The sequence below is a fragment of the Phyllostomus hastatus genome, unplaced genomic scaffold, assembly GCF_019186645.2.
Source record: "Phyllostomus hastatus isolate PE091 unplaced genomic scaffold, TTU_PhHast_1.1 phas_scaffold_78, whole genome shotgun sequence".
In the NCBI taxonomy this organism is placed as follows: domain Eukaryota; kingdom Metazoa; phylum Chordata; class Mammalia; order Chiroptera; family Phyllostomidae; genus Phyllostomus; species Phyllostomus hastatus.
In genome coordinates this window covers 105,621,614-105,647,806 of record NW_025334041.1, presented here as the reverse complement: position 1 = coordinate 105,647,806, position 26,193 = coordinate 105,621,614, and the positions used below count along the sequence as shown (strand labels likewise).

Sequence of the window (26,193 nt, the reverse complement as noted above, 5' to 3'; positions counted from 1 at the left end):
AGTTTTCCCAGATCTCTGGTTGACCATTAAAAATAATCAATAAGCCAATGAAGTGTTATTATTGAGAAGTTAAGACCGGGTGCACCTGAAGCCCTTCTGGAATGGGAGAGTGGGTGGTCCTGCAGTGAGACCACCGGAGCAGGACGAGACGGTCAGTACTTACTGACCCCGCTGGCACCTAGCATGGGCCAGGCGCTGTGGACCTGAGGAGAATGCAGACAATGTAGCAGGTATGCGTCCTTCTTTGAGAAGCTCCCAGCTTCTCGGGCAGTCCTTCAGTGCTTATTGTCTCCCCTGCCCAGTGTAGACACATGCAGGGGTGTGGGTACGAGCTCCCTCTGCAAGGCGCACATCTTGGTTCCCCACCCCCATACCGGCCGTGGGCCTCTCTGCAAGGGAGTCACCCTCTGGGAGGCTCAGTTTCGTCGGTGATTGGAAGAGCCACTGAAAAGCATTTCTGAGGGGAGGAGATCGTCCATGTGGGGACACGGGGTGCACTAGCAAATACTGACGGAATGCTGTCATCAAGCACAGTGGCTTCCTGGTTTTCTCCTTGTTTCACCTGTGAGTAGAAGAAGCCAGTCTTAGAATTTCTGTCCCTTGCAGTCATCTCACAAAGGCCGGGGCATTTAGCAGGTGCTCAATGAACAATTGTCACTTAACGGAAGAGGAACACAGACACGGACCAGAGTTAATCCCAGTCTCAATGTTCATAGCACTTTCCTTCCTTAACGTACTATTTATCGTTCTGCTGACTGTCTCTTCCCACGCTAGAACATAAGCTCCACAAAGGCAGGGCATTTGTTTCCTCCATGTTGAGAACAGTACATGCCACTCAGTAGATGCTCAGTAAATATTTGAATGCATGGATGAATGGCATTTCCTATGAAAGGGAAACAAGCTGGCTTGAAACCTGTGGGCAGCCTCTGCCCTGGAACCTCCTGAGCCCTGGGGCTGACTACCCCCCGTCCCATGGGGCACCAGCCCTCCTGGGTTCTTGCTGGAGACCCAGCGCAGGAAGCCGCCTGTGCCCGGCTCTGGCCCCGGCTCCGGCCAGCTCACCTGCAGGACCCAGGGCAGAGCTGCTCAGACTGGCAGCTGCTTAGCTGGATGTTGTAAGACTCACTGGGAATTGCTGCCATTTGGATTTATGATTTTAATTGTTTTTTAGTTTATACTTGTGCCCTGCAGTGATTTTCCATTAAATCAGAACATTTATGCTGCAGAAAAGAGCAGATATGGTTGTGGATATGTATATCTTAACAGCTAATCTCTGGCAATAAGCTGCTTGACAGTCATCAACAGATTAGGAAATTGACATTTGTGTAATTAACCTCCATTTGGGGCTGTTAGCACACGAAAATATAGGGGTTTTTTAGCCTGAAAAGATGATGGATTTTGTATTTGTATATTCTAAGGCTTCAAGAGTGATTGTTGTTGTTCTTTTTATCTCTGTTAGTATAAAGCAGTGGGTAAAAAATCTATTGCAAATTTAAGAAGAGACCAAACACCAAATGTAATCCAAGACGTCAAACTTCTGTTGATTTTATGTAAAACATACACTATAGCTACATGTATTATACTATGTGTACATATATTATAAAAGTATAAATGCACATACACAAATACTTATACTAAACATTTGTTACAAATATCAATGATACCGAATGCTTTATCACGTGAACTTTATATATATATATATAAGCAATGCATAACTCTCAATACCTCTATATATTGCATATATTAATCATACTGCATATTTATTACATATATGTACATTTATTATGTATGCCTTACTATATAGACACACAGTCAAGTTGTGTGATTAGTATATGAGAGAAAGAGAGATTGAGAGCTGTGTGTTGCTGGGGCTCATCCCCACACTGCACGTCATCTGCTTCTTTGCATGTACACTTCTCATGTACAGGCAGCACATCACTTACAGCATTTCCCTGTGTGGCTTTATCTGTCCATATTAATTACATATATTAACTGTATATGCAAAATGAAGTGCACATTTAATGTATAATGAAGTATGCATGTAAGAAAGTACATAATATGCTTAATGTAATATAAAGACGTATATAGAGAGCGATGCTGAGAGTTGTGTGTTGCCTGGGCACATACAGCATGCTAACCACCTTTTTAGTTTGCAGCAAAGTTTCAGTTGGTGCCCTAGTGCTTGCTAAGTAAGCTCGCCAATGATGCTTTATTTCGGAATAGATTATTCGGAGGACGTGTTGGTCCCAGATCTGACCACCAACCAGTTGCACGTCCCTGTGTTTAATTGGGTCAAACCACTTGCTTTCTGGCTGAGAGCTGTTTCTCTCACAGACCTCGTCTGTCTCCATCTGGTCGGACTCATTTGCTTGGCCAGCTGGGCTCCACACACACTGGCTTCCTTAAAATTCAAATTAAAATATATACTCAACACAGGTAGCAATTGCTACTTGTCATGGGCCCTCGGGGTAGCTCAGGATTGGTAAAGCGATACATGCCAATTCTCAGGGTCTGCTCTGTTCTGCACACATATCCCCACGCCCTCGGTGCACTTCCATGACCTCGGCTGTAATTGAAAGAGATTTTGTTACCACTTTTTCATAAAGTAGAGATGGGTCACCCTTAAGTATTTTTTTGTTGTTGAACATAACTGATTACTATTTTATCCACATCTGTGCCCAAACAACTTGCTCTAGTGTGAGGATAAAATGCAGCCACTAATTTCTAGCAAAGTCAAGGAACAAACAGCACTCTGAATTTGAGCTGGATGACATAAAAAAATCCCAGTCTTGCCTCAGGAATGGTCACGGGTTAAGGGGGGAAAAAAGGAAGTGGCTGAATCAGGTTGGACTTAGAGTGGGAGTGAGGCAGTGGCCACTGGGGGGCCCTGGAGGGGATCAAGACGCCCTCCAGCCAGGATTTGAGAAGTGTTATTGAGGCTGTGCCCACACCCCATCTCCTCTAGTAACTCTCCAGAGTCTTCTGACCAATGTGTACATCTGATCAATATACGCAGGTTCCCTGGGGTAGGTTGCATATCAAGCCATGGTGTCCACCCTAGTTTCATGACATTGAACAGATTCGCAAGTTACTCAGAAGGGCTTACCACTTGGGCAGGGTGATTTTTGAGAAAAAGAAGTGGCGAACTGTCTGGAGCACAGCCTCCCGTCAGATGGAGCAGTGTGCAGGGAGCGCCGGGGACAGCAGGCAGAAGGCAGTGGCTGGTGGAGTGGAGGGAGAAGGGCCCAGAAACGGAATGATTGTTGAGCTGGAGCACCCGGGCACCCACCAACCTGGAGCAGGAGGAGAAGCCGCCAGGTCTTTTTGGCTGGAGCCTGGAAGGAGCCACACGAGGAGCCCGGAAGGCTCCAACCAAGAGCACATGGAGCCCCACTAGGTTTTCTCTGAATGGGGGTTCTCCTTACAAGGAGAGCACTACTGTCTTCTGCAAGGGCACGTCTCCCTAATGTCACTGACAGAACTGTTGCTTCCTTTTTTGTGTGTTTTTTTCTCCCCTTTCCCATTGGTGGGCCTGAAGTTTATAGTATTTTACTAACACTGTTCACTGGGCAGACCCTGGCACATGATACCCATATAGATCTGGAAAGTCTCTTCTTAAAAGATACCATTACTATTATTATTATTACTAAATTGGAATCTCGAAGCATGAAGAGAAAATATCAATAAATGTAAATAAGGACAAATAACTCTATTTCCCTTGGATAAAAAGACCTCTGAGCCGCTGAGTCAGCAAACTTAAGACAGCATGTCAGTGACGGACGTGGCCTGTGGTTGAGGTCCCCCCCTCCCTCCTCAGGCTTCCTGGTCCCCGCTCAGGTTGGTCCGTTGCAAGTCCTAGCATTGAATTGTTAGGCTTGCCCAAAGATCAGCTCTAGCCTCGCCTCTTTTCTCACGCAATATCCTCCTCTCAGAAAATCTCACCTACGCTGCTTAGCTCTCCAGCCCAAACCTTCATGTATCACCACCTGCTCCGCATGTCCAGTGAGATGTCTCCAAGGCACCTTGCACTCAGAATGTGTGAACTGAACTACTGGTAGACCCCTGCCATCTCTCACCGAAAACCTGGCCCTGCCTGGTACTTAGTAAGGTACTTAATATGAATATTCATCTTCATCAAGAGGAGCAACGGAAGCTGTCTTTAGCTCTAATCCCCCTTGTTTTGTAAACTCAACCAGAACGTGTCTGCTCCAGTGAAAAACAGGGATCTTCTTAACCTGCCTGATGCGCATGGACCTGTGTATTCTCCCTATTTGTCAGCCACAGGCCTAACCCTGTAGACACACGTGCGGGTGTGAGCGCAACCCCAGACCCTTCCCTGGCGGCACGCGTGCATGCGCCCACATGCGTGTGCACGCTCACATTTCTGATTAGCTGAAAAGCACCACACGGTCTTAAAGCAAATACCTTCAGTGGCCAAATTAAACAAATACAAATGTAAGACTTCGTTTTTTAAAAATAATAAAATCTGTTCTCTGTCCCCTCAGAGGTCAGTCCATTTCAGCTTCCTGGCCTTGCACGAGGCCTCTGATATCCTCCGTAACTTGGGTGACCCCCACTTTACAGGAAGACGTGCTTTCCCTACATCCCCCTCAACTCGTGCGGAGCTCCATTCGTGCTCCCTCAGCTCTCCATCCGGGCTGGGGTGGCCTGCGAGGTGCTGACCACTCTCCTAGCACGCGGCTCCTCATGTGGCTGGATGTGGAAGACCTGCCTCACTACTTTTGGCAGCTTCTCATCCTGACAAAGGAGCCCAAAGGGCGGCTCTCTGGCCTCCCTGCAGCAGTTCTGGACCCCGAGTAGGGCTCTCCAGTCTACATCCGCCGGGCTCCAGGCACGGCCCCGGAAAGGTTACTCTTGGTCCTTAAGCAGCAGTGGCCCTTTCTGTGATGACAGAATGCTGGCTGCCTCTCTAGCTGCAAATCACTGGGCCCAAAAAAGGCGAGACCAGCAGTCCTAGCCTTCTAGGGGCAACGGCAGTGTCCTGTCCGTCCGTCTGGTATAGAACTTACCATCCCAAGTATCCGTGCCTCATGCCCACGGCTCCCGCCAGGCCCCTCCTTGAGGATAGGGGCTGTGTCTTCTCTCAGAGTATCCTCAAGAGCTAGCGGGACGGTAGACTGGGAGGGGTAACTCAGTAAATGTTGCGGAACATTACACAGCAGGGCCAAGTAGGCAGCGAGTTAGTAGTTGTAATCATGCCATTAACTAGACCGTCATTAAAATGTACTTAATCCAGATCCTTCCCATTATCTTATCCAGACCTTCAATGAATGTTGAGTGTCAGGCACTTTGCAGGGCTCTGGGGACCAAGCTGTGAACTTGAAGTCGCAGTCCCGGTTCTCATGAAGCTCACTGAAGAAAACTCAAGGAAAAAGCAAAGTAATTACGAATTGTGATCACTACTCTAAATGTGACGGAGATTAAAGTAAGGGGCCGGGGCGGGCAGTGGCGGGACGGGCTGGGCAGGAGAGGCTCCTTTGAGGAAAGGGTCTGGAGACAGAGACCTGAACACTGAGGAGTCTGTTCTCCAGGGAGAGAGAACAGGAATATGGCAAAAGTCTCAAGGCAGGACAGTATTTGGTGAGCTTGAACTGTCCGAGATGCCTGTGGCTGAACGGAGGGGGATAGTGGCACCAAATGACGGGGGAAGGAGGACCAGCCCCAGACCTGGAATGAGGCACCTGAGTTCTACTCTGACCGCCATGGAGGCTCCTGGAAGTTAGCAAAGGGGTTCTTCCTGGGTGTATTGGGAAATGGGATTAGAAGATTCAAGAGAACATCAGGTTCGACTGCCTGTGATGGTTTGGGCCTTTGTTTTAATAGTTCCATGTGTTATCTGACAATGTTTGTTCAAGTCATCTGGCTGCACGGGGCCATGATGCTCAAATCCCCTCTCTCCTCAGTCAGCCAGTCCTTCATCCCTCTAACCAACCAGTATTGAGAAGCTAGGACGCATCAGGCAAGGGGGGGATTCTGGGCCCTGCCCTCACCATTCCCTGGTGGAAGGCAGAAACAGTGGGGCCCATGCTGGAGCACTGAGGCAGGAGACAGCCTTACCCACCTGGGAACGCCCCCCACCCAGTCTCTCGGGCCCCAGGTGTGGATTGTGAGGGGGGTGTGGTGAGGTATGAGAGTGAAAGACCAGGCTGGTGGAGTCCACAGAGGCGGTTCCCACTGTACTGGGAAGCGTGTCCATGGGGCGTCATTAAAGAGTGCAAGCAGAAGGAGAGCTTCATCTGATTTACACTTCATCTAAAACGCCTGCTAGTCTACGGTTTGATGCAAAGTGGGAGGGGAAGCATTTGGTGTGCAACAGCCAGGATTTCACCTTCAAGTTTCATGGACTCCAGCTGCCTTTGCTTCCCAGGATTGTGGACGAGAAGCGTCCATGGGGTCTAACTCATCCAGCCGCCGTATCTCATATTTGAGGACAGCAAAACTCAGAGAAGTGGTTTGCGTGAGGCCACGCTGTCCTTAGCCCCAGTCCAAACACTGAACCCCAAAATAGCCATTTCAAGGAGCAAGTTGATAGATAGCCTGGAGAGGAATGGGGGCCCTGGGCGTAGTGGGATGATGGGCAGGGCAGCCCACCCCACTTGGTGGGGACACAAGTCAAGGCCCATTTCCCATCGGCGGAGGTCAGGATATTATTCTCAAGTATGAAGGCGAAGAATTTGCTTTAATTGCTGTGGGTAAAATAAGTAATTGGACCGCCTTGCAATCAGATAAGGTATTCTGCCTCGATTCCAAGTGTTAATGCGCAGGTGCGGTCCCAGGCTATTTGTGTTGGCTGGGAATGAGGATGCTGCTTCACACCTCGGGTTTCCAGCTGCCACTGCAGTAGCTGAAAGTGTGCTCTCTTCAGACAAGGGGTCATCGGTTTGCTCAAAACAGCGTCATCTAGCTTATCAGTTACATCTTGTAACCCTGTTGCTGGGAGTCAGAGCCATCACCCCAACAGCATCAGCTGTGTTCTCAATCCCCCACAAGGGCAGGAGTGTGAATACAGACTTTTTTCCCTCCTCAAGCACCCAGGCAAAGCGGTTACTAGCATGGGAGCTGACGTGAGGCAGAACTGACTCCGTCACTCAACACCTGTGCATCCTGGGCCAGGTAGATAACCCCCACGTATCCTTCCTCCTCACCCTGTAGGGGGATAATGATCGTGCTACCAGACTCATAGGCTATTTGTGAGATTAAATGAGATAAACCATGTAAGAGACTGAAAACTGAGCCTGACATACAGAAGCTCTTGGGGGAAAAAAGTTATTTTTCCCCTAAATGATTGAGCTCCTTCTACTGAAAGGCTTGGAGCAGGATTGCCCTACAGACTGGCCCACAGTGAGATACCACTGCTGGCTCTCAGGCGTCAGCCCTGCAATGGAGAATTTTGAAGTCAGTTACCTTGGCTCTGAAGCAACTTGGGCTTTTCTGTTTGATAGAGGGGCGTGCGCTGCCTGTTCCTAGGTTTCTCGCCTGCCATCCTGCGTGGGCTGGGTGGGACTTGCGTGATGTGGCGTTCCTGGGAGAGGAAGGAGGGGCCGTGCAGAGAAAGCCTAGTGGAGGATGCCGACATTCGCCACAGTGTTGGGGGGAGTCTGACTGTGTTGAAGGGGGAATTGTCTCCTTCCTGAATTTGTCGTTGGATTTACAAAGGTGCTGGGCAGCGTCTGCCAGGAGAGCCTGTGTCCCCACGTGATGCACTGCGGTCGCTCTCGAGTCTCCACTGTTTGTCCAAAAACAAGCAGAGTTTCTTCATAACTTCCCCAGGGCCTGTGCCCTGGTGCTCCAAATACTTGGCATCTGCGAAGTCCTATTTCTAATCTTTTATCTGTAAGTAAATGAAAGAATTTGCTGCTGTTCATGTGGCACTCATGCCCGAGCGCCGTGGGATTAGCCTTGCAGAGGGGTCCAGTGTGCGAGGGAGCGAGAGCTTTGAGAGCGGGGCCTGGGCGAAGAGACCGGGCCTTGTGGGGCTCTTCCTTCAGGGCAAGTGTTCAGGCCAAGCAAAAAATCTTTTCAGTTTTTTTCTTGTGCGTGAAGGCTGTCACGTGTGCCAACCCCTTGCTACATGCTATGCGGTTTACAGGAAAGGGTTTTCTGGTGCTTATTCTTGGGGACCCTGCCATCACATTGGGAAAACTAAATTTTATAAATGGGAACGGATAAATTCTTAGATGAGACCACTGAGGTGCCGTGTTAAGAAAACAAGTTGGGTTCTACCCAACTTGCGAAGTTCAGGTCCCAGTTCAGCTCCGTGAGTTGCGTGCCCCCCAAGTTCTTTATCTGTAAAGCAAGGGTGACGATGCCCCCTGCCCGGGACTGTTGCGGGCACTAAGGGAGATAAGGTGAGCGGCAGTGCTTGGCAAACCCCAGAGCCCAGGGACAGATGAACGCCGCTGACCACAGCAGCCCCTGTGGCCCTGCAGAAAGGCCCCGCTCACAGCACAGCCATCCCAGGTCGGAGAAGCTGGCTGGGATCTGGAGGCTGTCCCGACAACCCTGACCAGTAACACCTGCGCAGCCCTAGCCCCACTCCCTGCCTCCCCTGCTGGTCCTTCTCCCTGGGGCCCTTGGTGTACCCTGCAGCATCCATCCTTCCCCAGGCCCAGAGGAAAGGGATTCCTGATGTTCTCACTGGGCTAAACTGAAATTCCCTCCCTCTCTCTCTCTCTCTCTCTCTCTCTCTCTCTCTCTCTCTCTCTCTCTCTCTCCACCCCCCTCCTTCTCTCCCCCTCTCCCTCCCCACCCCCTCCTTCTCTTTCACCCCTCCTTCTCTCTCCCCTTCTCACCCTCTCTCTGCCACTTAAGCATCATTTATCACTTTCTTCCATATGTTACCATTGCCTGTGTTTTCTGTTGTTCACCCCACAGTGTCTAACTCGGTGGCTTACACACAATAGAAGGTAGTAAGTATTTTTTAAAAATTAAACAGTCGTTAGGTATCTAGTGACTTTCCTTCATGAGGGGTGTGTGTTTTAAGAAAAATGACTGTTGCTTGCTGGAGAGGGCAGGACTTCCGAGGTAACTACCATGTATCGGGCACTGTGCTGGAGCCTCACCTCTGCTGTATCGTTCAGTCACGACAAGGTTATCCCCACTTTCTAGGTAGGAAACCGAGTCTCAAAGATGGTTTGGACCAGCCCAGCCTCCTCCAGCTAGTAAGCAGCAGGTTCTGCTACTTACAGTTCTGCTCCTTATGATTCTGCCTCCGAATCCCTTCACTTCCCATCTGAACACCAGGAAGCGGGGGGTTGGGGGAGCCACCGAGCATTTCAGATCACACATGTCGGCTCCGACAACGGCTTGTATGTGAGCCAGACACCAAATTAGATGCATAGACAGCTGTGAGGGAAGGCCGTTCTTAGAAGCCAAAATTACCCGTGACTCTAGAGATATCAACAATGGATTGTTATCCCACTGACACTAAACTTTTGTTAAAAGGGCAAGTATCATCTGACCCACCACCACTCTCTCGGGAGGAGGCCACTCTTCCCCACCGCACGGAAAACTCACTCCGGGGCTCCTTGCTTTTGCTCGCAGGCCCCGCTCCCTTTCCCGCCCCAATACAGGAGCACAGTGGCTCTTAGAAGACAAGCTTTTCTCTTTCCTTCATAAAATTAACTGCTAGGTCTTTCCCCCCTTCAGGTTTTATAGAATTGCTTTTTTTAAAAAAAAGGTACATTGTTTGGGGAATCTCCCCTCTGGCTGTCCTTTGAGTTTCTGGAAAAGGTCTGGGCTCCTGCCCCAAAGGCACCATGGGTGTACCGCGGGGCCCCTGAGTCAGTTCTTCTGTATCAGCGACTGCGACCTCTCAGTCTCTGGGTTCCCCTTCTCACCAGGAAGCCTTCCTTTCCCAGCCCACAGGAATTTGGGTCCAATCAGCAGAGACAGATTTCCACCTCATGGATTTTATATTTGATCTGAAAGGTGGTCACGGACGGTCACGTGGAGTCTGTCTCTCACCAGTCAGGCAACTTCGTGACTTTCCTGATAGCCAGGCCGTGGCTCCCAGGTCCCTGTCCGGCTCTGTGATGTGGGCCAGACCGTCCTGGAGCCCTTGATCACTGCTCAAGGCTTATCGTAGAGTCGCCGTCGCCCACCACACGCCAGGACCACAGGCATCACATCCTCATCCAGGCAACAGGGCAGAGGGAGGAAAGAAGAATTCTTTTTAAGGAGACTTTCACACATCTGATTGGCTCAAACTTAGACACATAACCACAGCCAGCTCTGAAGAAGGCTTTGAATTCTAGCTTATAGCTCCATCGCTATATGCATGGCTTTAAAAAAGTTCTCTTACTAAGGAAGAAAATGAGAATGGATGTTGGGACGGCCAGCAGTCTGCCATAAAATGTGATAAGATGTGTATAAGATCTATACGAGAGAACTTTAAAATCTTCCTAAAGGACACAGACAGGACTTGTGCAAATAGACGAACAGTATTATTGGATAGGAAGACTCAACCTCATAAAAATATCAATTCTCCCTGAGTTAATTTATAACCCTAAACATGATCCTTCCCAATAAAATCACCAGGATTTTTTTTAAACTAGACAGATGATTCTAAAGTTCACATGGAAAGATAAACAAGCAAGAATAGCCTGTAATTTTGAAAAAGAAGAATAATAAGGGGGCCAGCCTTCCTGGATATTAAAACATATTATAAAACTGCCCTGGCTGCTGTGGCTCAGTGGACTGAATGCCGGCCTGCAAACAAAAGGGTCGCTGGTTCAGCTCCCAGTCAGGGCACAGGCCTGGGTTGTGGGCCAGGTCCCTGGTTGGGGGAGCATGAGGAGCAACCACAGACTGATGTTTCTTTCCCTTCCTTCTCTCTCCCTTCCCCTCTGTCTAAAAGTAAATAAGTAAAGTCTTAACAAAAATTTTTTTAAATTTTAAAATGTATTATAAACCTATGTTAAGTTTAAAAGTGTGCTAAAGATCAATATTACAGAAGGAAGAGTATAAAAACAAGTGCAAACACATGTGGGGATCTAGCACCAGTATTTGACAAAGGTGGTGTTTCAGTCAGTGAGGAAAAGCTGTGAACTCTTCAGCATATGGAACTGGGACAGCTCACACAGTTGGATCCATACTTCACACCTTGTATCAGCACAAATTCCAAGTACATCAAAGACAAGTTTATAAAATAAAAGCATCAAAGTCCTAGGAGAAACCTTGGGAGTATGCTTTTATAACTTTGAAATGGATATGCCCTTTTAAATTAAGATGTAAAATCCAAAGACCATAAAAACAAAACATCAACTCAGTTACATAAAAATAAATACCAGTGTGGCAGAATCACTGTAAGCAATGTTAAAAATAAATGTCAAAACAGGAAACTAGGACAAATATAATTTTTAACCTACACCAAGTTCATCCCTAATATAGAAATAGCTTCAGAAAATCAATAAAAAACAAACACCACGAAAGGAAAATGGGCAACAAACAGTTCACAGGAAAAAAATATAGATCACTTTCAAATAGATGAAAAATGCTCAAACTTATAGAGAAACTTAAGCAAATACCAAGATACTATACTGCCGATGGAAGTGTAGGTTGTTCAGCTTCTAAGAAGGTAGTTTGACAATGTCCATTGAAATCCACATTCTTGGACTATCAGATTCAGCAGTTTCTTTTCTAGGGAGTGTGTGCAATGACCTTCATATATAAGCACGAGCTCATTCCCTGCAGCCCTGTCTGCGTAGCACAGCATGGGAAGCATCCTGAGTGTCCCCCAGTGAACATGGTGCAGTATGTACAGCCATAAAAAGAATTAGGAGGCTCCTTCTGCACCGACACAGAAAGATCTCTATTAAAACTCAGGTGGAAAAGCTAAGACACAAACAAGTGAACATAGTGAGCTCCATCTGGTTAAAAGAGGCACGTGAATGCTGGTGTACCTCATCTTACTGCACGTCGTAGACATTGTCTTTTTACAGATCGAGGGTTAGTGGCAGCCCTGCCTCGAGCAAGCCACTTTTCCAACAGTATTTCCTCACTTCGTGTCTCTGTGGACACATTTTGGTAATCCTCATAATATTCCAGACTTTCTTATTATACTTGTTATCCTGATCTATGATCAACGATCTTTGATGTGACTTGGGCAAGACCCTCCATCAGCAAAAAGATTACAACTCGCTGAAAGTTCAGGCAATAGTTAGCATTTTTTAGCAATGAAGTATGTTTAATCAAGGTATGTACATTTTTAAAGTCATAATGCTATTGCACACTTCATAGACTATGGGGTGGTGTAAATATAATTATTATATTTCCTGGGAAACAAAAAAAAAATTGTGACTTACTTCATAGTGGTGATCTGGACCCGAACCTGCAATATCTCCAAGATACACCTGTATACCTTATTTTCCGGATTATAAGATGCACCTCTCCCACCCAATTTGGAAGGAACAATGGTTGTTAATGCCGCTGTTGAGTTCTGTTTACATTTACATTGGTGAAATATGTTATTTATGTTACTAAATATTTTACTACATCTTTTGCTTCAAAATTTTTTTTCCAATTTTCCTCCTTTAAAACCTAGGTGCATCTTCTGGTTCGAAAAATACGGTATATTCACATTGTGTCATTTATATACAAAGTGTGAGCAAGAGGATGCACAAAGGTTACATAAAAACAGTTGCTTTCAGGGGAGAAAGGGGTATGTGAGGAACAGATGCAGCAGAGAGAGTATTGCTGTATGCCCTTTTATACTTTGGATTTTATAAATATATGCATGTACTACCTATTGAAAAATTACATGAAACTATTAATAGGGAAACTTAAGAAGCAAAGTCTAGTCACATTGGCTCATACATAAGGAAAGGGATTTGGCTGCCTTTTTCCCCCTCACTATTAAAAAAATGACCCCACTCCTTAGGAATTTCCCCAGGCCTCAAAAGTGCCCTGACCTTGCATTTCAGAACTGAGTAGCAGGGATTATAGCTAAGCAGAAGCCCTTCTTTGCAAAGCTGTCAGTCAACGAGTTTGACAAGTACCTGCTCTGTCCTGGGCCACTCCGAACCCTGAGCGCCGAGCACCATGGGAACTCTCAGGAAGGAGACAAAATGCCTCACGCTGCTGCTCTGCGAGCTGGGCCTTAGAGCAGGCAAGGCTGGGAGACGTTTGTCCCTGATCCCCTTCCCAGGGGGAGTTAGAGGCCCCTAGTGAAGAGGCAGCACTTAAAGCCAACAGGTGGGAGAAGCACAGGGCAGGAACAGGAAGTAGAAAGTCTGGGGTCTTGGGGCGGCTGTGCTGGGAAGGAGACGGGGAGGAACCAGGAGGAGACCATAGCCCCCAACCAGCTGGAAATCAGGCAGAATTGCAGGGATGCCCCCTTCTTTCAGCAGCCCGCACCCCTAGCCCCAGGTGGGGAAAGGCGTTTTTCCCTCTTGTTTCCTCTGTCTGAGCAAGCATGGCCCTGGGCTTCCCTGAGCTCTCCCATCCACCGACATCCCACTCAGGAGCTCACCGAGAGCTCAGGACCAGGCAGAGGTTGTCCGGTGGTATCAATATGTTTCTTTTTATTGAGACTGAAGACCCCCAGAGGAATCATGTTCTAGGAAAGGCCTTTCTGGCCCCAGGGGTCTTTCAATCTTCACTAGTCTTCCTACCACAAAGGAAAGGAACAGAAGTCACTGTCTGGGAGCTGGGTTTTGTGTGGGGAGTTGGAGTTTTCGGGAAATACATACAGCAAGGGGACTCGGAGGGAGTGACTCATGGCAGGATTTCAGGCATCAGTGGCAGGACAGTGGGAAGTAACTGAGATAGGGTAGTGGGAAGCTGGGAAAGGTCTTTGGCTAGCAGAATAGGGAAACCGAGTGAGCTGAGCACAGTGGCTTAGCAATTTACAGCCCAGTGCAGATAGTCACCAGGGAGAAGGCCCCCAGTGCCTGAAAGGGGGCAAAACAGAAAACAAGGACCTCACCCCCTGGGTAATCTCTTCTCCCCTGGCCTCTCCTCCCTGGAGACAACATTTAGGCCCTAGCTGTGTTTCAGCTCCAGGCCCAGAAAAGCAGCAGAACCAGGTAGATGACACCAGGACCCACTGCAATGACTAAAGACACTGCCCTGCCACTGACCAGTCAGTGGAGACCGTGACCCTGAAAGGGCACACCTGGAGGACGGATGAATATTCTATGAGACCCTCCCCTGAGACCTCCCCTAAGACTCCCACCTGCAAGAGAGAGAAAGAAGTCTCAAGACAGAGGGCCCAGTGCATGCTTTCCCTGCAGGGAGCAGCTTGTGCCATTCCTTCCCTCCTCTTCTCCCCCACTTCTTTCTCCACAGGTACACATCTCCTTAACTCTGGGCAGCTGGTAGCTTGGCCCAGGCTGGTCCCCTGAACCCCTGTCCCTCAAGGCCCCTTTTCTCTGACTCCCAGTGAGCTAAGGCAGCCCAGCCCAGGCTCTCCTGTGCTAAGCTAAGCCCTTCTACGTTTCACTGTCCTCATCTTTAAGAAGTGTATCCTCATAGTCACCTGGACTCATGTTGTGAAATCCCTCCTGCACTAAGTCAAGAACCTACACACCATAGCTGGCCCTAGGCAGATCCATTCAGGGGCAGCTGCTTGCCGAGTACACTCCTCCCAGGCCACCCTGGGCCTTCAGCTAGGGCAGCTTCTTCCCCCAGGGAGGAGGGAGCAGGAAGCAAGGGGATCTTATGCATCTGGCCCAAGTCAGGGAAAGAGCAGGAGCTGAGGAGAAATAAGACTTTCCACCACCCCTTGCTGTGAATAGGATCCCTGAGGTGAAGGAAAGGCTAAGCCTGATCGGCCGGAAATGCTGAGTCTCAATTTTCAGAACAAGGGCAAGGTTCAGGCTGGTGTGGAACTTATGAATGTATTCCATTCATACCAGTTAGAACTAGTCCTTTCTATGACATAACAAAGGCTTTAAAAGAGAGTGCTCTGAGCCCTAGCTGGTATGGCTCAGTGGATTGAGTGCCAACCTGCAAACCAAAGGGTGGCTGGTTCGATTCCTAGTGAGGGCACATTCCTGGGTTACGGGCTAGGTCCCCGGTGGGGAGGCGCATGGGGAGGCACACGAAAGGCAACTACACATTGATGTTTCTCTCCCTTTCTTTCTCCCTCCTTTCCCCTTTCTTTAGCAGTAAATAAATATTTAAAATATATATTTTTAAAAAAGAGAGTACTCTGAACAGTGGCACTTGGGGACCTTTATAAAGAAGTAAGAATACCAACTTCTGGAGCTGGGAACCTGAGCTGGGGTCCTAATTCCACCAACACCCTGTAACCTTACAGAAATCACTTACCTTCTTCCGGTTTCTATTGACTTATTTCTGCCGCAGCAGTAGCTGAGGGTGCTCTGCCTAGCCCTCGTATTGTTCAGAGCACGAATGTGTTTTGTAGGCCTCCGGGCTTTCCACATGTTGGTGGTGTTATTGTTACTATTACAGTGAGTGTTGCCATGGGATCATTATGCTTGCACTTGGGTCTTGGAAGGGCAACTCTAGATTAGAGAGTGTAGAGGGGCCGTAACTCCCTAGACCCATAGGTCCACCTCTCAGGGACTCCAGCAGTTGCCAGTGGGCAGACAGGACACCCAGTTCCCCCTAGCTCAGTTTCCTCATGAAGGAAGTAGGTATAACAGTATACAAGACCTGCTGCCTTTCACATGCGCACATACACGCACACACGCCTAGGAGCAGGAATGTATCTGGTCCAACTTGACTGATAAGGTAACAGCAGCAAGGTGACCTCACCAGGACCAGCCCACAGCAGTGATTAAAACCCAGACCTCCTATGCTGAAGCCGAGCTGGTATTCATCTCACTGCTCTCCACCCCCAGCCAACACTGAGCCCTGACCACACACAGTGGCCCCACTGGGGGGTCAGGGACCCCAGTCACAGTGACTAGCACTGGTTGGTCTCACTGTTCTTTCTGCTGTCTGTGAGCATTTGCTTAGAGCAGCATGTTTTATGTGCTCTTTTCTCAAGAAGTCCCAGCTGTAAGTGGAAAATGGGGCCACGGGTGCAAGGCAGGCAGTCCCCAAATGCTTCCTGTCCCACCTTTGCACTCAGGCCTGGATTCCTCAGAGAAGGAGTTCAAGTCCAGACGCCAGCAGGCTTGGAAGAGAATCTCTCTTGCTCTATGTGCAGGACAGTCGACCTTCTTTGCAAAACCCCCACCCCACCCCCACCCAGACTGTATAGAGGGGCTGCATTCAAGAATCTAAGTCTTTCTGTGGGACAGGTCTGGGGTTTGCAGACTTGGTTGGTTGGGAATTCTTGTCCAGAACCCCAGGTTTTATACAAGATCTTACACAGAACCCCCAAACTGTAACGCAGACCACAGGGGAGCTGCCCTGGTTGATCCAGCTGCTACTCATGCACCAAACCTCCCGGGCGCTAGAGGTCCTGGTTATCACAACCTGTGTGTCTCCTGTCCTGTCGCAGGCCCTCCCCCCACCCAGCCTCTCTGCTTCTACAAGATTGGTCTCACAATACTTGGTCCACTGCAGTAGGGGTCCCATCACCCTCAGTGTGTCTGCCAGACCCCTCTTCCTGGCACTGGAGGCTCGTCACGGTTGGTCTCAACATGCCTGTCTTGCGTCACCATTCACTGGGATGCAGTTCTCTGGTTTCTTCACTACCTTTTGCATCTACTGTGTTGACTCTCCCCTCCCTCCCACCTTTTTTTAAGGGCATTTAAGTAGGTAGTAGGATCAGATTTCCACTTTCAATAGAACACTGAGCTTTTTTTTTAAAGAGATTTTACTTATTTTTAGAGGGGAAGACAGGAAGAGACACACTGATGTAAGAGAGAAACATCAATCAGTTGCCTCTCCTCGGCACCCCAACCAAGGGCAGAACCTGCGACCCAGGCAGGTGCCCTGACCAGGAATTGAACCAGCGACCTTTCACTTTGCAGGACAATGCCTAACCATCTGAGCTACACCAGTCAGGGCTCAACTTTTCTTTTTCCAAACCTTACCATCTACCCAAGCTTCTCTGGAGAGTAGCTGTCTCCTGGGAGCCCTCCTGCCCATACCAGCCGTCAGTGGCCTCCTCCTGAAACCCAACAGCTCGAGTAGGTGCTGTGTAAAGTGGCATCTGATTCTTACGTGGCTTGTATCTGACTCGTGAATGTTAACATGTGTCAGCCTTATTCCTCTGGGTGGTCTGCATGGTTAACTCATGAAGGCCGGGGCCTAAATTCTATGAGTTTCAGCACATGTGGTAGCTTCAATGACTAGCTACTAACTTTGATCTATTATGCTGTAGCAGTCCTGGGGGTACAGAAGCTCCTCCCTCATGTTGGGATGAATGGAGGCAGCTTTGGGGGTTGGCCAGTCATGGGCAAGAGACCCAGACTGAAGTTGGTTGCTGACAGGTCAAGTCTCCTCAAGACTTTGCTTTCTGTAGCAGATTTCCCTGAGATGTGCACTTCTCTCCAGCTCGAGAAGACTGTGTTGGGAGGAGTGAAGCATTAACCACGTGGTCCTGGGCTATCTTGCAGGGATTTGAAACTGGACAACATCCTTCTGGATGCAGAAGGGCACTGCAAGCTGGCCGACTTCGGGATGTGCAAGGAAGGGATTCTGAACGGGGTGACAACGACCACCTTCTGTGGGACTCCCGACTACATCGCTCCCGAGGTAAGACTGTGTGTACAGGGCCACCTCCTGCTGCTGCCGCGGCTGAGCCTGGTGGTACTGGGGGAAGGGCCTGGGAACCAGGAGGGTTCCAGGGAAGAAAGGCTGCACAAGGAAGTGGTGGTGATGGGGAAGCTAATAGGGGAGCTGAAAGTAACAGGCAATTCCCCAAATCTGGGCAGGTCCTTCTAAATATTTCTTCTATTCCAGTCCAGAACTATCCGTGAAACTGGGATCGAGAGAAATGTGTTGACATGTACCATTGTTTTCACGTCTAACCCGAGTAGAGGAGCACCATTGATAAAGGCTATAATTTGCCTACAGTAAAACCAGGAGTAACTGGCCATTTCTAGTGTGGTGACAGTTCCACAGAGGGGGCGCACCGGGTCCAGGAGGAGGAGGAGATAAATTGCCTCGTTATAAATGGAGATCAGAGGTGTTCGTTTGGAGCCGCACCCATGGGTTGCCTTTTGTGAAAGTTACTTAGATGCTTTTTTCATCATAAAGTGTGTGTTTGCCTCGAGTTTTTCTAGTTCCAGCTCGCCCAACTGAGAGATACCTAGTGTGATATGATTTTGATTTAAGACATAGCCTGTCATATGTCCTTTATAAAAATGGTCTTGAGTGTTGTGACCCGTGGAAGGTGGGGAGGAAGTACCAGTCCCCATTAAGCATTGCCCATGGTGGATGGGTGTGTGTTAACACACTCGGATTTCATTTCCTCCCAGTGGGCATTGTTTGAGCACCTGCTAGGCACAGACCAGTGTGGGGGCACAGAACTGACTAAGACACTGGTCTCTCTCTTAAAAGAACGTTTGGTCTAGAGGGAGTGACAGGTAAGTAAACAACTAATTAAGTAGAATAAATAGGTACAAAATACAGGATGGTATCCTCAAGGATTGGGGAAGGCTTCTTGAAGCACCTGGTGAATGAATTGAGTTGTAAAAAATTAGCAGGATTTCCTTTGGTGGTGGGGGCAGGGAACATTCCTGAGAACAATAGAGAGGACTGAGTGGGGGTAGGGCAGGGGCGGAGGTTCAGCATCCCTGGGCTCTGATTCCTTTAGGGCAGGAGCTGTTTCTAATCTGGGTACTTCCTGGATTCAGCACACAAATCCGGCTCTTCATCATGGATTGTTGAATGAATAAACGAATGAGAACCTGGGACCCTCCAACAGGAGCAGAGATGAAGGGATGACAACATTCTTGGCCTTTTTTTAAGAAAGAAAAACAAAGGAGCTAGAACAGAGGATTTCTTAGTAGGAATGAACGAGCTTAGAATAAAGGACCAAAGAAGCTGGCCTTTATCCTATAGGATCTGAGGACCCACGAAGGGCCTCCCAGTATAGAAGGGCCATACTCATACCAGTCCCAGGAAGAAGATGGGCAGCAGCAGTGTGGATCAGAGGGCACAGTGCGAGGGAGGACAACTGAGAGACTTCCACAGGCCACATGAGACATGGAGAGGCCTGGGGAGGGTCAGAGAAGCAAAGATCAAACAATAGGTAAATTCTCGTCAGCACATCTGCTTTCTAAGAGATCTGAAGAGGTTTCAGCCAATCTCTACTAATGTGTTCCCCTAGCAGGAAGACTAGGAATTTAACCTTCACAAAGACAGTAAAGGCCACTGGGTCCTGCTTTTCAGCATCTTCCTCATTCATCCTTTAGCATCAGAATGCTGGTTCCAGTCCCTCTGAGCTGATGCCAGAGGCAAAGGTTGCCAGCCCAGTGCAGTAGTTCAGGAGCCAGCCCAAGACACACGTCCACTTCCTGATGAACAAAATGCCCACACAATGTTCTTGAAAAGCCATCCCCCGGCAAGACTCACAGTGACCAACTCTGATCTCTGTCGAGGAGGCCGAGACACTCTTCCTTCCCTTTCCACACTTGCGGCCACTATGCAGACTCACATCTGGGTGTGAAGTGGCTAATAATCCGTGGTCTTTCTGTAGGCAAGTTACAGCTGATAAAGGTATACCAGAAGATTAAATGCAAGTGTGACTCTAAAGCCTTTAGCACAGCACCTGGCCCACTGCAGGCACTGGGTAACGAACGGCTGCTCCATCATTACTGTCGTTGCTGGTTGTGCAGTCAGGTGGCAAATGCATAGACCTGAGTGTTGAGATCCTAGGACAGACTTGACCACTAATGCCCACATGTGACCTTGATCACATGGTTTTCATCCTCGGGTCTTTACCTTTCACAGTTTCTGCCTGCCCTACCCACCTCACCAAGCTGTTTTGAGAATCTAATGAGATTAAAGCATGGAGCTTGAATAGCTTCAGAAAGCGTAAGCTTCTATTCAGGAGGAAGAATTGTAAGGCGGCAGGCTAAACCTGAAACCTCCTCCTGAGGTGCTAGCTCTGCCCCAGGGCTTCTCTTCCCACCACATGCCCCTGGCCAACCCCACCACACCCTCTTCTTTCTCCACCCCCACCCTCCATGCCTCAGGAATGGCCGCCAGACCCAGTACCTGCCCTTCCCTTCCACCCCAGCTCTGACCCACACCAGGGGTTGGCTGCTGCGCTGGGTGCCCTCCCATGGCGTGCAAAGCCTTGCCCTTCTCACCAGCTCCATTGCAGACAAGCAGATTAGAAAGCAGATAATTAGGGCCAAGCCTAAAACCAATTTTACAGAAGATGCCATCCAAATGGGAAGGCCCTGGAAGAGGCTAGGGGGAAGGTGCCAGGGCCACTTTGTGGTTCCTACAGCACCATCCTGTGTGAGCATACACGGGCACCTGGAGACTCCCTCCCGTCACCCTGCCGAGGCATAGAACTCAGCTGTGCCACCTCCTGGAGGCCGGAGTGTGGCCACCTCAGCGCTTAGAGTCCCCTGAGCCAAGAAGTGAAAGAAGTCCCACCCCAGTAAGGCACACACAGCAGGCATGTGTGACAGCCAGTTGCCCGGGGGCTGGAACTGGGCTGGTCACAGTGGGGGCTCAAAAGAATGCAGAGCCCCTACCACATGCTCAGTCACAAACTCCCTGGAGGGTCAGTTGACCATGAAAAATATAACTAAAATCATGGTAGTACTTGGGGAGGTGCTGCGGGTTTTAGGGCCAGGTAAAGGTCTTAGGATAGGAGAAAGACTGGGGAGGTCCGACAAAGATTTCCAAGGAGATGGGTGGTAATCATAACCTTGGAGAACAGACAGTGGTGGTTCTTTCTGTTCTGTAGTAAGGCAGGTTGGGGCACTGGATCTTTCAAGGCTGAGGGAGGCACTGGCTTGGGTTTTGGAATAGAGTAACACTACTGGCCCCTCAGGACAGCGGAGCCTGTGACTCTGACCTCTGACAGAGACCACGTACTCACACCTGGGCTAAGAGACCAGAGATCCGCACCAAACACACTCCTAGCCCCAAATAATTTAGAGTTGGCTATATTTGCTTATATTTCTTTTCATTGTAAATTCAAAATATTTCTGGAACATGTTTTTACTATTTTCAAAATCCTTGTATCCAAGTCTTTGTATTTAATCCCAAGCGGCCTGTAATCCCCAGGAGGCGGTGTGGAGTAGACCCCGAGAGCTCACGGACTGGGCTTCAGCCTCCTCTTCCCTGGCTGTCTTGAGATCTGAGAACTGAGCTAGAGACTTGTTCTGGAACAGTTTATCTGAGAAGTTACCTGTCTGAGGTGTCCTGCAAGCTACAGTGATTAGACATGGCCTTGCCGTTTGGGGCTCCTGCCTGAGGCTTTATGGAGGCAGATACATGAGGGATCCGTTAGCAAGTGGTACAGAGATCCTGAGAAACACCGGCGATGAGTCTTCCCTTGGAATATGCCAGAGAGTAGCGGTCCTTTTTGATTAGAACAGGAAAGAGTGGGGAGGCTTATGGACTGTAGTTTCTTTTCCGAGAGCATAGCACGCAGGTAAGCGCATACTGTCGTCATTTAAAGAAGACGGAGATCCTGCTCACCCCATCGCCCAGAGAGCCGTGCCTTGGACTGGGTGTGGGACAGGAGGCCTGCATCTCCTGCATGCGGTCACTTGTGGCTTGCTTGTGTCGCTTTTACTCTGCATCTTGCTCCTCTGACCCCGATTTTAATATAAAAAAAAGAAGCATTTTTTTTAACTTGGCCATAAATAAACACAGGTCAGGAACTTCATCTGGTGTTTAAACGAAGAAACAGCCAGTTGTCCCCCCTGGAGTTCAGACTGGAGATTGACTTTGGAGAGTTGATAGCTGGTCCCCAGCACAGTGCCACAGTGTCTCCCAAACTCAGTGTTCACTGAGGTCACCGACGGAGAACCTGACTTTATGTGACACGGGGCTCCGCTCTGGAGGAGCAAGCTGGAGGTGAAGGCGCAGCTGTGCCCATGGGCGCTTGTGGCACAGGTGTGGGCGTGGGCGGGAGTCCCTGCTGGGCTCTGACGTTGCCCGTCTCCCGAACAGATCCTGCAGGAGTTGGAGTACGGCCCCTCGGTGGACTGGTGGGCCCTGGGGGTGCTGATGTACGAGATGATGGCTGGGCAGCCACCCTTTGAGGCGGACAACGAGGACGACCTGTTCGAGTCCATCCTCCACGATGACGTGCTCTACCCCGTCTGGCTCAGCAAGGAGGCCGTCAGCATCCTGAAAGCTGTGAGTCGTCACCCTGCACCCACCATCTCCCTCTTCTCATCTGTCCATCTCTCTCCTCCCCACCCGCCTCCTCCCTCTTTCTCCCTTCCTCTGTCTGCCTCTCCCTGTCCCACCTCTGCTCACCACTGAAGGGAAGGAGTAGAGGGCAGTAAGCACTGGGAGCCTGGGCCATGTTCAGGGGGCGGCCGCCGAGAGAGTGGGGCCTTGGACGAACTGCTCTTCTGGTGGGAAGAGGACAGTGTAGTCGTGCTTCCTGGCAGGGAGCTGTGTGCACATGGGCGAGTCCCGGTGAGTGCTCTGGAGGAAGCAAAACCAACCCAAACTGCGCTGGGATCCCCCTGCTCTTCGGCCCTGGGGCTGGACCCTGCATCCAGACCTGCCCCCGTGGCCTGTCTTCCTCTGGAGCCTGTGATGGGGAAGAGGAGGGAGGCCACTGCCCCTGTGTCCACCACAGCATTGCTGGGGCTGAAGAGCTGATCAGAAGAAGTGTCCGCCCGGGATCCCTGCGGCTGTTCTGGATTCAGACATGTCATAGAGAGACTGTCCCCACCCCCTCAGAAAATCCCTCACATGCGAAAGTACTTAACACTTGCCCACGGCAGCTGTCTCTGCAACGGAAGACACTTGTGCTGAGGCAAATAAGTGGTCACCTGTAGCCCTGGGAAGGCTGTGGACCAGTTTGCCTGGGAAGGGCCACCTAGCTGGGCTGAGGCAGGACCGTGGTGACAGCCCAGGGACCGTGACTTCAGTGCTGGCCAGAACACCCCGAAGTTCGGTTCCCAAAGTTGGCCAAATCCCTGTACTCTCTCCAGCATGACTTACTTTCCTAGTTCTTCCAGTCCACGCCCCATATTTACCTAGTTATACATATTTTACAAAGAAATTGTATGTTGCTATTATAAATGGAAAATCAGTAGCATTTGCCATAAGTAATTTACATAATTCGTCATATGAAAATGTTAAAAAGAACTAAAGTGATTTTGTAGGTGTCTGGGGCGGACACACACCACATTTTGGAAAATGCCACATCAGAACGTGTTACTTTTTGCTATACTTGGGGCTTTTTCCTTCCTTTATCCCTCACCTCAGTGTTTTCCTCCCTGCCTCATCAATTCCCCTTTCTGTCCCTCCGTCTTTCCTTCCACTAACTAATTCAGTCCATACGGAACTGCTGTTGGTTGAGTGCCCCAGAGCGCCAAGCACTACACTAGGTGCAAAGTGAGTGCTGGTGAGCACAGCGGCTGTCGTCCCTTCCAGGAGAGGGCACAGCCCGGCGGGAGGAAGTGGGCAATACCTAAGAAATGCATCCATATGTGATCACAACTGGAGTAAGATCAGTGAAGGAGCCAAACAGAGCATGTTTATTCACTCATCTATTCAACATGTATTATTGAGCATCTAGTATGTGGCAGGCCCTGCGCCAGGTGCTGGCTAAGGAGAACCCTGTAGCACCCAAGGCAGTCGGAGCCCCAGCCCAGCAGAGCCGGCCACTCAGCCCAGGCTCTGAACGCCAGCCTGGCGCACCTTCCTGGGGGCCTCCTGCCAGCCGCCCGACAGAGTCCTTTCATTTTGGGTGACCCAGAGCCGTGTCAGTATCTGGAGATATTCTTAGTGTCGCAACTTGGAGCAGGGGGCGCTATGAGTAGCTAGTGTGTAGGGCGCAGGGATGCTGCTAAACCTCCTAGAGCGCACAGGAAGGCCCCCGAGACTAAGAAGTATCTGGTCCAAAATGTCATTAGCACAGAGGTTGAGGAACTTTGACCTACAGACATTCAGAAGCTAGAGACCGTGTCCGTGTCCACAGCTGGTGACGGTGAAGTGCCTGGGAAAAGGTACCCTCCTTCTGAGAAGAGCCTCCTCCGGCTCAGGGGCAGCTTCCTGAGGCGTTAAAACCTGTGGGCTTCTCTGCAGCCCCGATCCGTCTCCTCCCCGAGTGGGAGGGCAGGAAGAGCTGAGGAAGTAAGGAACAGGCTTCTCCTCCCTTGGCCTTGGGACCCTTCACTTCCTCACATTGTCGCTTGATTCCAGGGCCAGGCCAGGTTTTCCATGACTCTGGCCACCGAGCTGCGTCTCTGAGGGCTGCCGCCTTGTGAAGGTGGCACAGAGCTCTAGAGAAGGCCACTGCGTTGCAGGGTTACACTGTGCACAGCCTCCACCACTATCAGAGGCAGCCCTGCTGCCTCCCACCCTCCCCACGGTGCACCAGGCCCCACCTTCAGCCCCGCCCCCATCAGTCATTTGTGTGCTCAAGAGCAGCCAGGCACAAAGCCTGGTGCTGGGAACATAGGACTGATCCCGTGTCATGGAACTTACCAAGGGAAGGAGATGTTCAGACAAATTATAATTTAAATACACAAGAAATAAGAGGTCCCAGTCCCCACAGAGGAGGGCATCTGGGGAGGCTTCCCAGAGGAGGCAGCATTTTGGCTGGTTCCTAGAGGATGCATGGGCACTGGAGAAGAGCATCTGACCAAGGGACAAAGGATGCAAAAGGCCATCAAGCTAGACTAGGCTCAGACCAAGAAATTTCTGTCGCCAAAGTGAGGAGCATGGCCTTCAGCCTGCAGGAGATCGGAAACCACCGGAGGTGCCTGAGCAGGGGGCCTCAGCTGACTCTGATTAGAAAGGTGACGTGCGTCGGTACTGTTCCTAACTCACAGCTACCCCCCACCCCGTTACACTCTCACCTGAGGCTCCCACCCCTCCAGTAGCATTTGGTCTGTACCCATGTGCTTCGGTTTCAGGGGCACCAGGCAACAGACAGTAGGAGGCTCTTCCAGTCTTTCTTGCTGATGAAGCCTAAAATTCCACCATTATAGATTTATTCCTTTGGCTTATAGTTAGTCCTCTAAAGTTCCTTTGTTAAATACAGACTCAGCCTTCTCCCTATGAAATGTAACACTTTGTCTCCAACACATGCACACCCATATCCCTACCATTATTTTGGGTGAGTATGAAAAATATTTCTACCTACTAGCACTGTTTTTCCCCCCAAGGTTATGTTGTTACATATCTGCTCATTTAAATTAACATTTGCTGTCAGGACTGACTCATTTAATAGGAATGAGTTCCCGTGGGTGTGTTGGGTCATAAGACACCAGCCAAAAAATGTAAAAAAAAGTCATCAATGTGGTTTTTACGGGCAAGCGCTGAGAAGTAAGACTTTCTTTTTCTTGTTTTTTCAAAATATTTTTATCTACATGTGTATTTTGTGCTAGAGATTACAAATTCAAATCTTTAAAAAGTAGGAGCACCCAGGTCCGGAAAAGGGAAAGGGCCAGGAGGCACCTTTGATCGTTTACCCCAATATGAATAAGAGTCTGATCCTCTTCTCGTGCCTCAGAACGGACTGCTGACTTCTCCGTGTAAGTGGGTTCATCGGACCTCAGTTCCCCGAGGAGAAGGCTTGAGAATCTGAGGGCAATAAGGGAGTTGGTAAGAACTTGAGTTTCCAAACCAAACTGGGTACTTGGCTGGCTGTTTGACCTCGGCCAACTTAATTAACCTCTCTGTGCCTCAACTACCTCACTTAGAAAACAGGGATAGTAGAAGTGGCTCAGAGGGTTGCAGCTGGCTGCAATGAATTTACACACACACACACACACACACACACCACACTCTGCTTAGATGGTCGTTGGCACACAGTAAGGGCTGTGTAAGAGTTAACAATACACCCTGAAGGGTGAAGACCCTGAACACACAGCACGCAGGCTCGGGCAGCATCCCAAAGACATCACCTTGGCTGGCTTCCATCTTCCCCTCACAGCCTGTGCCTGTCGGGCCTTTGTTGCTAATTCTCTCTATGTCCTCGTCCCCGCAGTTCATGACCAAGAACCCCCACAAGCGCCTGGGCTGTGTGGCAGCACAGAATGGGGAGGATGCCATCAAGCAGCACCCGTTCTTCAAGGAGATCGACTGGGTGCTCCTGGAGCAGAAGAAGATCAAGCCGCCCTTCAAACCTCGAATTGTAAG

General features: G+C 49.6%; 1 protein-coding gene across 1 annotated transcript in view; it reads left to right on the top strand.

The window, feature by feature from the left end:
* The window catches only part of PRKCE (protein kinase C epsilon), a 471,868-nt gene that overhangs the window by 422,392 nt on the left and 23,283 nt on the right, over positions 1–26,193 (top strand). Inside the window, exons 12-14 of the mRNA XM_045827647.1 lie at positions 17,502–17,640; positions 22,033–22,221; positions 26,042–26,188. Of these exons, the coding sequence (XP_045683603.1) occupies positions 17,502–17,640; positions 22,033–22,221; positions 26,042–26,188 (475 nt within the window). The remainder of the gene's footprint in view (positions 1–17,501; positions 17,641–22,032; positions 22,222–26,041; positions 26,189–26,193) is intronic.